This window comes from Telopea speciosissima, chromosome 10, assembly GCF_018873765.1.
Source record: "Telopea speciosissima isolate NSW1024214 ecotype Mountain lineage chromosome 10, Tspe_v1, whole genome shotgun sequence".
NCBI lineage: Eukaryota > Viridiplantae > Streptophyta > Magnoliopsida > Proteales > Proteaceae > Telopea > Telopea speciosissima.
Genome location: NC_057925.1, coordinates 44922486 through 44935761, shown reverse-complemented (window position 1 = coordinate 44935761; position 13276 = coordinate 44922486). Strand labels below are relative to the sequence as shown.

Below are 13276 nucleotides of genomic sequence, written 5' to 3'. Positions count from 1 at the left end.
TTTCCCCTCTTCTCTCTGCAAGTGTTAAAGAGGAAAAGGAGTTTACCTAAATGCAAACCCAATAAAACCTGTTATTGTCTTCGTTCCTTATCTATTCTGTGTCAACCCAATTACAATCTGGAATGTGTGATTAGATGGAATAAGAATCAAATGGAAGTTCCTGACTTCCAGAGATCCACTCCTTCATAATGCCCACCAAAACTCTCTTTCTCTCTCTCTCTCTCCATCTCTGATCTCTCTTTCTCTGTCTTCTCCTTGGACCTTTCACCTCTCTTTCTCTCTCGCTTTTAACTACTTATTCTCCTTTCTTTAATGCCTGTAGGGTGACCTGCACGGAACCATGTGCTGACTCCCGAGAAAACAAAGAAATATTTCACTCCAACCCTCCTCCCCCTTTCCATTCAAATCTCTCTTTCTCTCTCTCTCTCTGAACGTTGTTATTTCCTTCCCATTCAATGGAGAAACCCAGATTCAAACCAGAAACCCTCTCCTCCTCAACTGTTCAAGTCCTCTCTGCAAGCAACAGCGGAAGGAGGAGTAGCGCTTCCAACTCACCGGAATTCGAGTTCTGGATGGTCAGGAACCCATCATACCCACAACCCCAACTCCTCTCGGCTGACGAATTGTTCGTCGACGGTGTCCTTCTACCTCTTCACCTCCTCCCGCTCCATTCCGAACCACCAGACCCAGAAGAACACAAAGCCGATTCAGAAACCCCTAATCCCGAAACTGAACCTGGACCCGAGTCATCAGCCGCGTTGCATGAATCATCGACGGTGTTGTCTACTTCTAAGCGATGGAGGGACATTTTCAGGTTAGGGGAGAAGAAAACAACTGCCACAACATCCTCTACAGGCGCCGAAGACAAAGAGAAAGATAAGGAAAAGGAGAAGAAGAAAGAGAGAAAGAGTGGCGGTGGGAGTGTTACCGGGACAGAGCTCAACATCAATATATGGCCATTCTCGCGGAGTCACTCCGCTGGGAACAGTGGCAATAAGCCTAAGTTGGCCGCTGCGGCTGCCGCAACCAGGAAGGTAAGTAGCGCTCCCTGTTCACGCAGCAACTCGGCGGGCGAGTCCAAGTCCAGGAAATGGCCGAGTAGTCCTGGCAGAGGTGGTGGGGTCCATTTGGGAAGGAGTAGTCCCGTTTGGCAAGTTCGCCGCGGTGGCTCCGGCCTAAAAAACTCCGACCGGACAGGAACGCCGATGGTCCGAAATGCCGATAAGAGTGGAAAGAAAGAAGCCATAGATCCTCGTCGGAACAAAAACAATGGCGGTGCAGGCGGAACTAGGGCCAGGGTTTTAAATTTAAATGTTCCGATGTGCATTGGGTATCGCCACCATTTAAGCTGTAGAAGCGACGTGAACAGCACCGCTGCTGCTGGTAGTAGTAGTAGTAGTATTAGTAGTAGCGGTCAGAGCACCGGTGGTGGTGGTGGAAGTAGCGGCGGCGCCGCTGGTAATAGTGGTAGTGGAGGTAGCCTATTGAACCTGCGAACAATATTCTCGAAGAAAGTGTACTGAACAGGTATTTGGGGTTTATTTTAATTGTAATTTGAAGCTTTCACTACTTATGTTATAACGTGTGTAATTAAATTAAAATTAAAAAAAAAAAAAAAGAATTAAATTAAAATCTCTGAATGGGTGATGCTTGCTTAGATGGAAAGGAAGTAAGGAAGGTTCTTTGTTTGGTGTCATGTAATTAAGTATTATTATTATTATTATTAACTAACATTAAGAAGGTTGTTGTAAAGTTAGTTACTTTGTTTAATCTCTTCATCTCAGAAGGAACCATAAAATTTAAAAAAAAAAATTTATTTTAAGACCAGAGTGTGTGGTCATTCATTCCCATTCTAATAAAGACTTATTTTCAGAATTCCTTGATGTTTGATATACAGTTATTATTAACAGAAAAGGAAACTGGTTGTGTTGATACAAAGTTACCATTTAAAGGAATGTTGGAGGATGGAAACCAAAACAATGGGCGGTGGTGGTACATGTATACGTCAACACTACTATTTAACAACTCTGCGCAACAGCGCAAGCAAGAGAAGAGAAGAGAAGAGAAGAGAAGCGATGGAGATTGGATAGAGGATTCATAGGATAGGATAGGATAGGATAGGATCATACAATCGTTGACGATCTAAATGTATATAAAAGTAGTAATTAACAACAACAACATCACCATCGTTGAAGCAAAGCAAGAGAGCCAAGAGGGGTAATAGTAGTAGCAGTCAAGTCACAAGTCACAAGTGGGAGGACATAATTGCCAACGGTGACTATTATTATGGAGAGAGGTGAGGTAAGGGGTCTCTTTTACCCTTATTTAAGATCTCAATCTCTCAATTGCTGCAACTGTGACTCTGTGATTGAGGAATTATGTTTGGTTAGTGGGAATATTCCACCATATGTCACATTCCCTTATCCCATTAAGAATGATGAGGAATTAGAGAAGAAGCACTTGCATTTGCATATGATAATAGTGACGCTTCAATCTTGATAGCTCTTTTCGACTTTGGGCCCTCCTCCCACATGTCTCTTCTTCTTTCCTCTCTTATTAGGGAAAAAGTCTCTTCACCAACAATGTAGGCTACTACTCACTCTCTCTCTCTCATCCGGGTCAAGGTATGAAGAATTGGTATTGGTATCGATATTAGTATGGGCATGTGTTTTGATTTGGTATGGAACCATTATGAATCCATATGGTTGATCCATATTAATATTGGTTTTGCTGGTGATCAATACCAATATGTGAATGCCGGTTTTGATTCGGATATGGATACTAGTATACCATGAACTAAATCCCTAATCGGGCTCTATTTGTAGAATTCTAAATCCTAATACATATAAACATTTATTAGGATCTTGCCTTTGAATCCAAGGATCACAAACATAAGAGAAACGATGCATATAGTTCACCATCATATAGGAAGAATTCATAAACTCATCATTGCCTCTGAGTCACTGCAACGATGAAAGAAGTTTCTAGATTTCTCCCTCTTATTTTAGGTCAATGTTTCTTAGTGATAATGTCGATATAAAACCGTTGAAATAGAGGAAGGACTTGGGGTCTTATTTATAAAACGCAATGTACCCTCCCATCAAGGTATACTAAATAGAGTAGGACTTTATTTTTTTAATTAGCATGATAATTAGGTTTTCTTAATTAAATCCAACTCTATATTGAGATATTTTTAAAACACCAAATTATGGTCATGTAGGACACACAATAATTATAAATTAGTTCCTACACTATTGACAAACTGTCCCCTACCCCTCTCCATTTGCTGGCTCCTCTTCTCTTATTGTTCCAAAACCATTTTCTCCAGGTGGCCCTTTTTCCTCCTTTGCTATAGTGTCCTCTAGGTGTAGGTGTATCAGTGTAAGTGCTGAGCCAGGGTTCTACTTTGTCTCTAGACTTGGGTTCGTGTCACTTTCACTCATCCTTGTTCTTGCTCTTCTTCATCGTCATCCCTAGGAGGACACCCCACAGTGCAGATAGCCAATTCGGCTCACATTGGACCGGGCCTACTGAAAATCACTAAAAAAAATTCGATTTCTTATAGGAATTGAGATATTTCAATGGAAAATTTAGAAAACTCGGATCACAAATCACTTGAATTACTTAATTGAAGCAAGCAATTAAACTCTTCTTTCTTGTAAGCAACACCCTATCCCTACTTGTTTTCATGTATATTTGGTTAATATTCAAATAAAGCTTCTCTGCGAAAGTAAGGATAAGGTTGTGTACATTATGCCACTCCCTAAACCCCGCAATGATGGGAGCCTCTTGCACTAGGTATGCCTTTCCTTTTCCATATTATGGAATTTGATCCATCCTTGTAGTTAGGTTAAAAAGGAACCTTTGGATATAATGCAACAATGGTTGCATCACGAATATTGATTATTCCAATTATTGATTGGTCTTTTACTTTCATTAAATACTGTCTTTTTATTTCTTACTGTACGACCAACCAATTCCTTGCAATGAAGGATTCAAACAAAAAACCTTTTCTTTTGTATAATCACGAGAAGGGATTTCTATATTTTGCGTCTAATTAAAATGTATTGTGAGAATATGATAATATCTTTTATGAATTATTAGAACCCAGCTCGTCGAACTCATACTTTACCAGATCTTTAGTTTCTAATACGAAGACAGTAATATAAAAAAATTCCTACACTATTCGAAACAAATTTTAGGAATTTTCTATTGAATATTGAATGGGACATGGTTATGCATCGATAAGCAATAAGAAAGCAAGAAAAGAATTATGTACTTTTTGATACTAATTGAAATTGTGTTGCTATGTTAGAAGAAGGATAGCTATATATACCGATTTGACATACTCTAAAGACACCTAGGGATGTAAACAGATCGGATTCGGCTCGGATAGTGCTATATCCGCATCCGATTAGCTTTCGGACGGATTCGGATAGTGCTAAACGGATACGGATCAGATATTTTATCCGTTTACATGTAAATATAGCTTTTCGGATAGCTATAGCCTATCCGTATCCGCATCCGTTTAGCTTTCGAACGGATTCGAACACGGATACAAAAACGAATTTCGGCTATTCATTTACACCTCTAAAGAGTAAAGACATCCTCGGTACACTATTGACGATCTCACAATTTTTTAAATTAATTGGAGATATCACCCACATCACTAGTGAGTGATCCTAAACGGATTCGAACACGGATACAAAAATGAATTTCGACTATTCATTTACACCCCTAAAGAGTAAAGACATCCTCAGTACACAATTGACGATCTCACAATTTTTTAAATTAACTCGAAATATCACCCACATCACTAGTGAGTGATCATCATCCACAATAATGGAGAAGCTTAAAATAAAAGTCACTCAGAAAATTTTGTGAAGAGAAGCTGCAGAGGGAGGATTTTGGGACCACTATAGAATGAAAAAACATGGTTACCCACAAAGCAGAGGGATTGGGTTGTCTCTTACCACCTCCTCTTCTCTACCGAGTTTTTGTTGCCCCCACGGGCCACCACATTTATTGTGGTTTTGGATGAAACTCTTAGGACATTCAAGGACAGTTTCAGGACTTTGTGCAATTTGGGGAGAGAAACTCTTTGGACAATCAAGGACAGTTTTGAGAATTGGCACAATTTGGGTAGAGATTATGACCTTCGATTGATGGGGAATTGTCTTCATCTGTTCCTTTCCTACCACAAGGAATGGTAATTGTGATGGATTGGTGTGAGGTTGGTATCTAGATACCACTGTAGTCATAAACCCTGATACACATAGGGGATATTTTTAGGATAAAGTTTTCCTCCACCCAAAGAGGACGGTTTACACACCATCCAAGGGTTCACAAATCTCTCCTAGGGTTTTAGTATGTACTAAAATACCCTCCCGATGCCAATTCCCGCCCTCTCTCGCTCCTTGGTGATTCCATTCACCATGGGTGGAGGGAAACTCGATCCTTTTTTTTATACCTTTGCAGTGTAATCCATGACCGAATCGATACCGCTCAAACGATCGAATCCGATTAGAAACTGAAAATCAGATTGTAACCAATACAAAACCAGACCAAAATCAATAAAAAAAGGAAACTGAAAACCATTTATTTTTTTTCATAATTGTTTAATTATACAAATGGTAAACCGAAATCAAACCGTATCAAGCCCGATATCAAATCGATGATAGACCAACAAAAGGAAATCAAAACCACATCGGTTCATAGCCTAATAAAAGAAAACCGAAATATTGGTCTGGCTTCGGTTTCACCCATTATCGGCCCGACTGAAACTGGACTGAACTGACCGTTTGACACCCTTACTGCCATGTGGATACCAGTATTCAGAGAAGAGAGTATGTCAAGGGAGGAGGAGGGGAGCCGCTTAATGGGCTCAATGAAGACTGGAGAGTCAATCACTTAACCTACTAAGACCCCTACAACTAAGGGTGTTAAACGGATTGGTTTCAATGTAAACAGCTCATTTTGGTTCAGTTCAAGATTTTTAGATAAAACCTAAAAAATCTTTAATGAACGCATGGTTAATTTGATGGACAAAGCAATAACTTCACATTAAAAATAAAACATCACCCTTCTCCTAATGGTCCTCCACCACCATGCCGCCACCACCTCCACCTCCACTACCAACACCGCTGCTGCCACAACCACCACCAACCTCTTCTCGACCCCACCCCTGCCACCATCTCCCTCTCACATAGAACTATAGAGAATCTATCCTCAGAAATTGAACTACCAAAAATTTATTTGTTGGCTATTTCATGAAATCAATCCAAAATTGAAAAAAAAAAATCATACCCAATCTGACCTTATTGTCTGAAGTATTAATTCTTACAAATATTTTTATCCCGAACTCTCTCCCCTCCATAAACCCTTTATTTGATGATTCATAATGGTGGGGTTCCATACGTCCAAAGTAGTACTCTGGCATCGAGGAAACTGAACCCCTCCCCTTATGAATATTATAGAACACTCATATTTTACTATGAGATTTGATACACTCAAACCTAAGTTTACTTTCTAAAATATTACTCAAATCAAAATTCAATTCTTTGTGTAATCTATTTGGAATCCTTCCCTTCACAACTATTTTCTGAGGGTAAGCTGAGATAAGACTGTCGCATCATGCTTGTCCTAGAATGGTCACGCAATTGAAGCTATAAGGATTAGATTTTCAGATTCCTTGCCTTCCTTGCCTTCTCAAGTTTCCAGATTATATTTGAACTTCTACAAATTCTGATTTCATCAAATCTGAGCCCACATTCCTCATTAAATAAAAAAGAAAAATCTTTGCCCCCTCCCCCCCCCCCACACAGTGTTTAAACATCAGAGAGAGTTTTCCTTCACCTTTGCATTCATGGGTTTTAACAGTGGGACACCAGGAATAGTGGAAATCAGTGGAAATGGTATTTCCCACCTCTGTCGATAAGGGAGAGAGTAACTATGAGATCACAGTGGTGGGTGAAGGAAAACTTTTCCCTTATCCATATAACATCATAATAAACAACAAATCCAATTTATACAGATGCATGATGCCTTATCCTGTGATCATTTCCCTTCAAAAGCTCCGATCACATTGAAGCAACCCAAGCAGCAGAACTGCCTCCCTGAATCAAGAGGAATCTACACATCAGAGCCAAGCTAGATGAGGGCTATCAAACCAGCAGTTGTTTCAAACTATTAAGAAAACTCCAAAATCAAGAAGATAGTTGAATTCCAAAACATTCCAATAAAAATTACCTACATTGGTAAGGGGCAGTGATTGAAATCACATTTAGTTTCAAAGAAATAGATAAGACAAAGACTCAATGGGCTCTAGGATCCATTGCAGATATACTGTCACTTTTTATCTGCATGCCTATGCAACAGATATTACATAGCGATACATATCAGACTAATAGATGACACAGATAAAGGTAAACTACACATAGCCATGACCAAATAATTCCATTCATTGAAGAATACATGACTCATATTGAACTCAAGCAAAGTGTATCTATGGGAACTTCTACCAGATTTAATGAGCATCCACATATGACACAGCAATAAGAATCAAAGCTTTTTATAGGTAATCAAAAGCAAGGATGTAAGAACACACATATTACGACCCACAGATATTAGTGGCATCTATCATAATCAAAATTTCACACTACACCATCTAACCCGAAGAAATCTTGTAACTCCTCTGATATAGCAGTTCATTCAATTAGACAACTTAAGCAACCAGATCAAGGAGATAATACTTCTTAGTGCATTTGAAATATCCAGGAATTGAGACTGGTCTAGTAAATTGGATAAGCTTACCTTATCCAATCCTGCTAGCAGTAGCATTAGGCCAGGATGCACCAGGCTGACCCATATACCATTTCACATTATGCTAGGCAGCACCAGTCAGCTAGACTTAGACCTGAAACCTATAATATCAATAGGCTATAACTTCTTTTTAATGCAGAATACCAAAAATATTATGATCAAGTAGTTGTTAGTCAGTGCCTGCCCTATCATTTATCCAGAATTAACCATTTAGTAGATAATTAAACTTTAAACAAACCTTTTTCTATGACAAATAAGCATGGGAAAGTTTTAATATATGGCATTTTCTGTAATAAGTGCAGTAACTTTTTTTAATTGGACAAAACTACATGCCACAACTAAGTAACATTTGTATCATCACAAAACCTAGCTTCCTTGCCATGGCAGACATGGGTGGTCCATGTGATAGAAACTTCAATCATCTTATTGGTCAAATTTCTGCCCGAGACAAGAAAGGGAAGTGGTTAAAAACAATTATGAAGTTTCATAAAATTACACGGTTGTGCTTGATAGTAATGGAATCTTAGGGGCATTCTGCAATGCAGCATCACGGCATCACATTTGAGGTACTTCCCCAGCTTGTTTGTGCTGAAACCTGGCCAGTAAGATGAGCGTGGGTTCCCCCATGAAATGGACCAATGTCACCAACCCATCTATGTCATAGGACTAACACATAGTCAACTCTTTTTTTTTTCTCTCCTTTTGGGTCGAAGTGTCTCCTATTTTTATATGAGCAATATGCCATCAATAACAATGACAAGGTTCAAAAGGTGCAATGTTTTAGAGAGAATTTTTCACTGATTCAGATAGAAACAGAACAGAGCCATAATTTCATCAGTTTTCTAAACAGGTTTCCCTCTCCTTTCCCTTTTGAAGCATAGTCCGAAATCTCGCGAGATCTCACCGAGATTCTCGGTTTTTTGTAATACCGAGTCGAGATGGCATCCGAAACTGAAAAGTGCAATATCTCGGTGAGATCTCGGATCTCGGTTGGATCTCGGATTCGACCCATTATTTTAACCCACCTACCACTTAAATACCTCTCTAGAATATTCCAGATTAGCTCTCTAGGGACTCTGTCGTAGGCTTTTTCTAGGTCTTTAAAGACCATATGGAGGTTCTTCTTGCCCTCCTTATATCTTTCCATGAGTTTCCTAAGCAGGAAAATTGCCTCCATCGAGGAGGGATTGACATCCAGTACATAAACTGTGATGCTATGCACCAATATTTTCAACAAGTAGCAAGCCCATAAGGATGATGATAGGTAATGTTTATGATCATCGACTTTTTGATAAGTTTTTCGTATGTAGGATATCCACAGGAGTTTATCTTATGTTTCAAAGAGATCCCTCACCTTAGCGGGCAGAGTTTCATAGCATCAAAGGAAGGGGGGCTCAGGAAGGTCTGAATGGGATCTAACTCAGATTAATAAACCCCTCGCCAACCCTGAAAGTACCAATCCCTAGAAACCTCATATAGATTACTAAGCCATCATTAAAATAAACTAAATACAAAACAATGGAATAGTTGAACATCTATCGGAAGAGGAGGGGGGGGGGGAACAAAGAATTGTTCAACGTCTTCAATCTAACAAGTTTTGGCTCCAATAGCTTCTACGTCTCCCTTGTCCATGCCATAATGTCAAGGATGCACTACCTAATGATCATGTCCCCCATCCAGAAATCTTTAAGCAACAGTCCAAGCAGCAGCTGATGTTGATAATATGCTCTAAATATTCATTTGTCAACCTCAAGACTTTCAACCCAGCACTCTGATTGGAAGTCTGAAACCATATGAGCCATCAGACATTGTAAGACTATTCCCTTCCCCAATGGTTTATTCTTGTCATCCCTCTAGTGTTATTGCAGCTAAACAGTAAATAAGCAATAGGTCCATTCTAACCTGAATCATCAATGAAGGAAATCTAAGATATATTCACTGCAATGCCATAAACAGTAAGAAAGTAACAGTAGCTGGCTTTAACATGCAAGATATGAGGTCACCATCAGTTCAGTTCCAAATTCCTCCCCAACGCCCCCCCCCCCCCAACAAAAAAAAAGGAAAAAAAGAGATAAGCCTCTAGTTGTGATAATCTAAATCTCTGTGCTCCAAATATGTAAGGAAGACAATCCATTTCCTCTAAATTGCCATGTTAGGAATCCTCTCATTAGAAGATGTAGGACTAATGAAAGCCAGCACCATTACTATAACATCAATAGAAATATTAATTTGATAAACATATTCTTCTTATATTAACATGGAGTATTCGTCTAAGTAGTAAGTATGTTCTTGATACTGATAATGCATTTTAACTTAAATTACATATATAATTAAATCTCATAAAATATGGATCAATGTAAGGGCAACAAGTTTGTCTTAATCAGTGTCTAACACCTAATATCTTGTGTTTTTAACAATAAAACATGGCTCTAAGTGAAAATGGACCTAATTGGTGTTAGCAGTTCAAATATTACAATGTGGATTAGCAAAAAAGGATCGCATTGGCACCAATTAGAGAGAAAGCTGTTTTGTGGGTGGGGGAGATAGATCAAGTGAGGTAACAAGCTTGGGAGTCACGAGAAAATCAGAAAGCATGGTAAAAGGAGATAGAAATCTCTGAACCCAGATCAACAAGTTGATAATCATTTTAATACAAAACTGCATCCCACTAGAAGTCAAAATCAGAAGAATCCAAATACAACGAAGTTAATCTCAAAAACATCCAAATAAATCAATAGGATATTGATCATAAAAACCAAAAAAAAAAAAAGAAGAAAGAAGAAGATGATCACAACAAATTCATTCGATAGAAAGATAAATTTGAACCATTTTAGGAACTAACTTAAACCAACCAACAACTCTAGTGACCATTAGTCTAGCTAGATCACTAGAGTTGGGCTATCTTCTTGCATCATTCAGCAACCAGATCATTGGGCTTGAATCACCTACAAATTAACCGATGCTTAAGAAGTGATATCAGTAACTCCGATGGTCGTAAGTCATAACTAACAACTGTAACAAGTAACCAACTACTCTATATTCTTTTTCATGTAAAATGTACAAATGTAGAACAGTAAATTCCTATTGATCCAATCAATTTAACCACCTCATATGATTAGTAAGATCATGGCCCAGTTTTGATTAGATGGTTGGGGTCATTCAATTGTTTTGCTTCCCCAGGCATAGCCGGCCCACCAAACAGTTCCCTTGTTAGTCGGTTAACTTGTGACCATTAGTCTAGCTAGACTGAAAACTAAGTTCATACCAAGCATCTTGTTTCAATATCTGAAGACGAAAGACGATGGAATGTGTGAATCGTTAGACAACTCAACATGCCTTGGCAGCTTGGTGAGTCAGACAACTCGTGAACGAGTACTTGATGAAGTTTGAACGGAGATGCTAATCCCACCAGAACCCCAACGCAGCATCACGGCAAGACCATCCCTAAATGGAAGTGGGTCCTAATCACCTAATTCGATTTGTGACAGAGCCACGGGCCCAAACTGGGTCATCGTTGACTTAAAATAAAGCTCTGAAAGAATAACCGATTCCTGCAAAACTCTTTAAATTCGGCTGATTCATGACATGGGAGACTCTTTCTTTTTTACTTTTCAAGAATTAATTAATTGATGGGATTATGGGACACAGGGAGCTGATAAAGTTGATCGGCCCAACGGAAATACACTGGTAAGCTTCTGCTATTCCAGTGCTAACTATAAATCAAAAACAATATCAACAGAAATCTTAATCCAAGTGTTGCATAGACAATATTCTGAACTAATTCAATCAAGTCAGGGGCAACCCAGATCAGCAAGTTAATAATCATTTTAACACAAAACCGCATCCCACTAGAAGTCAAAATCAGAAGAATCCAAATAAAACGAAGTTAATCTCAAAAACATCCAAATAAATAATTAGGATATTCATCATAAAAATGCATACCATTCATCTATTTAAAAAAAAAAAAAAAAGAAGAGGATGAACACAAATTCATTTCATATAAAGAGAAATTTGACCCATTTTAGGAACTAAACTACACCAACCAACAACTCTGGTGCATATTCTTGGATTATTCAGCAACCAGATGATTGGGCTTGAATCACCTACAAATTAACCGATGCTTAAGAAGTGATATCAGTAAATCCGATGGTCACAAGTCATAACTAACAACTGTAACAAGTAGCCAACTACTCTATTATTTTTCATGTAAAAAGTACAGATGTAGAACAGTAAATTCTTATTGATCCCATCAATTCAATCGCCTTGTTTGGTCAATAAGATCATGGACTAGTGTTGATAGATGGTTGGTGTCCTTCAATCTTTTGATTCCCCAGGCATATATACCCTACCAAACAGTTCCTTTGTCAGTCAATTTAACTTGTGGCCATTAGTCTAAGTAGACTGAAAACTAAGTTCATACCAAGCAACTCGTTTCTATTTCTGAGAAGGAAAGACAGATGAAATGATTGTTTAGTTAGAAACCTCAAACTGTGTCATATAGTTGTCTTAAAGTAAAGCTCTGAAATAATAATCGATTCCAGCAAAACTCTTTAAACTCGGCCGATTCGTGACACGGGAGACTCTCTTTCTTTTGCCTTTTCCTTTTTCAAGAATAAAGATTGATGACGGAACACAGGTAACTTTGGCTATGCAATTGCTAACTATAAATCTAAAACAATATTAAAAGATTAAGCTTTATAGATTTACCGTTCCCTGGTCGAATTATCGTCTTCCTCCTCGACACGCTTCCTCTTCCGTTTCCGATTCTTTTGAGAAATAAACGAAGCGATCTGGATCTGTACCTTCAACAGCATCTGGGTCATCTCTGACTCTAATTCCACTCTACGCCTCTCGGCTTCCATCCGCGAAGCTTCCCAAGCCTTGACCATCTCCATCTCCTCCACCTCCATCCGTAACAGAGTTCCGGCTAAGATATGGACGCTGGCAGCCAGATGACCCCACCGTTTGGAGTCGCCGATTGAATCGTCCGTCGCAGAGTCTAGTGGAGACGGTTCAAGGAAGGATTCCTCGTCATCGTCATCGTCATCGTCATCGTCATCGTCATCGGCGTCGACGGTACGGGGTGTGTCGGCCGGCAGCGAACCGGACAATAATCCGGCATCAAAAGCGTGTGTAAGATGGTTCCGGTCCGTTTCGGTGCGACCGGCCAAGCCAGCCATTTACGCTTTGATCTTTACGAATGAAGTAGCTAGAGAGTACAAGAGCACAGAGAACCGTTGAAACGCCCTTATAATTGGAGTGTCCTCTATGATTAAAATGAATGTTAGAGAACCGTTCGATTGGAATCTATTTCCACTACTAACCCCATTGGTGATCCAATTAATGTTAATACTTAATACTAATTAAACAAAGCCAGTCTCAGATAATGCCTTATTCTTTATCCTCTTCTCAAGTGTCAACCCTACCACATGTGCAACTATTGGCTAGGTAGCAG

The 13276-nt window shown here is 39.1% G+C and overlaps 2 protein-coding genes across 2 annotated transcripts; one reads left to right on the top strand and one right to left on the bottom strand.

The window, feature by feature from the left end:
• The first annotated feature begins 269 nt into the window (after positions 1-269).
• On the top strand, positions 270-1595 carry LOC122642002. The gene is made up of 2 exons (XM_043835374.1): positions 270-1388; positions 1425-1595. Exons 1-2 carry the CDS (start codon positions 456-458, stop codon positions 1521-1523), a joined length of 1032 nt encoding a protein of 343 aa, XP_043691309.1. The 5' UTR covers positions 270-455; the 3' UTR covers positions 1524-1595.
• Positions 1596-6936: 5341 nt separating this feature from the next.
• On the bottom strand, positions 6937-13052 carry LOC122641538 (uncharacterized protein At4g22160). Its single transcript, XM_043834802.1, has 2 exons — positions 12529-13052; positions 6937-7115 (listed from the first exon to the last, which is right to left on the bottom strand). The coding sequence occupies exons 1-2, from the start codon at positions 12999-13001 to the stop codon at positions 7067-7069; spliced, it is 522 nt and encodes a 173-aa protein (XP_043690737.1). The 5' UTR covers positions 13002-13052; the 3' UTR covers positions 6937-7066.
• Between the last annotated feature and the right edge of the window lie 224 nt (positions 13053-13276).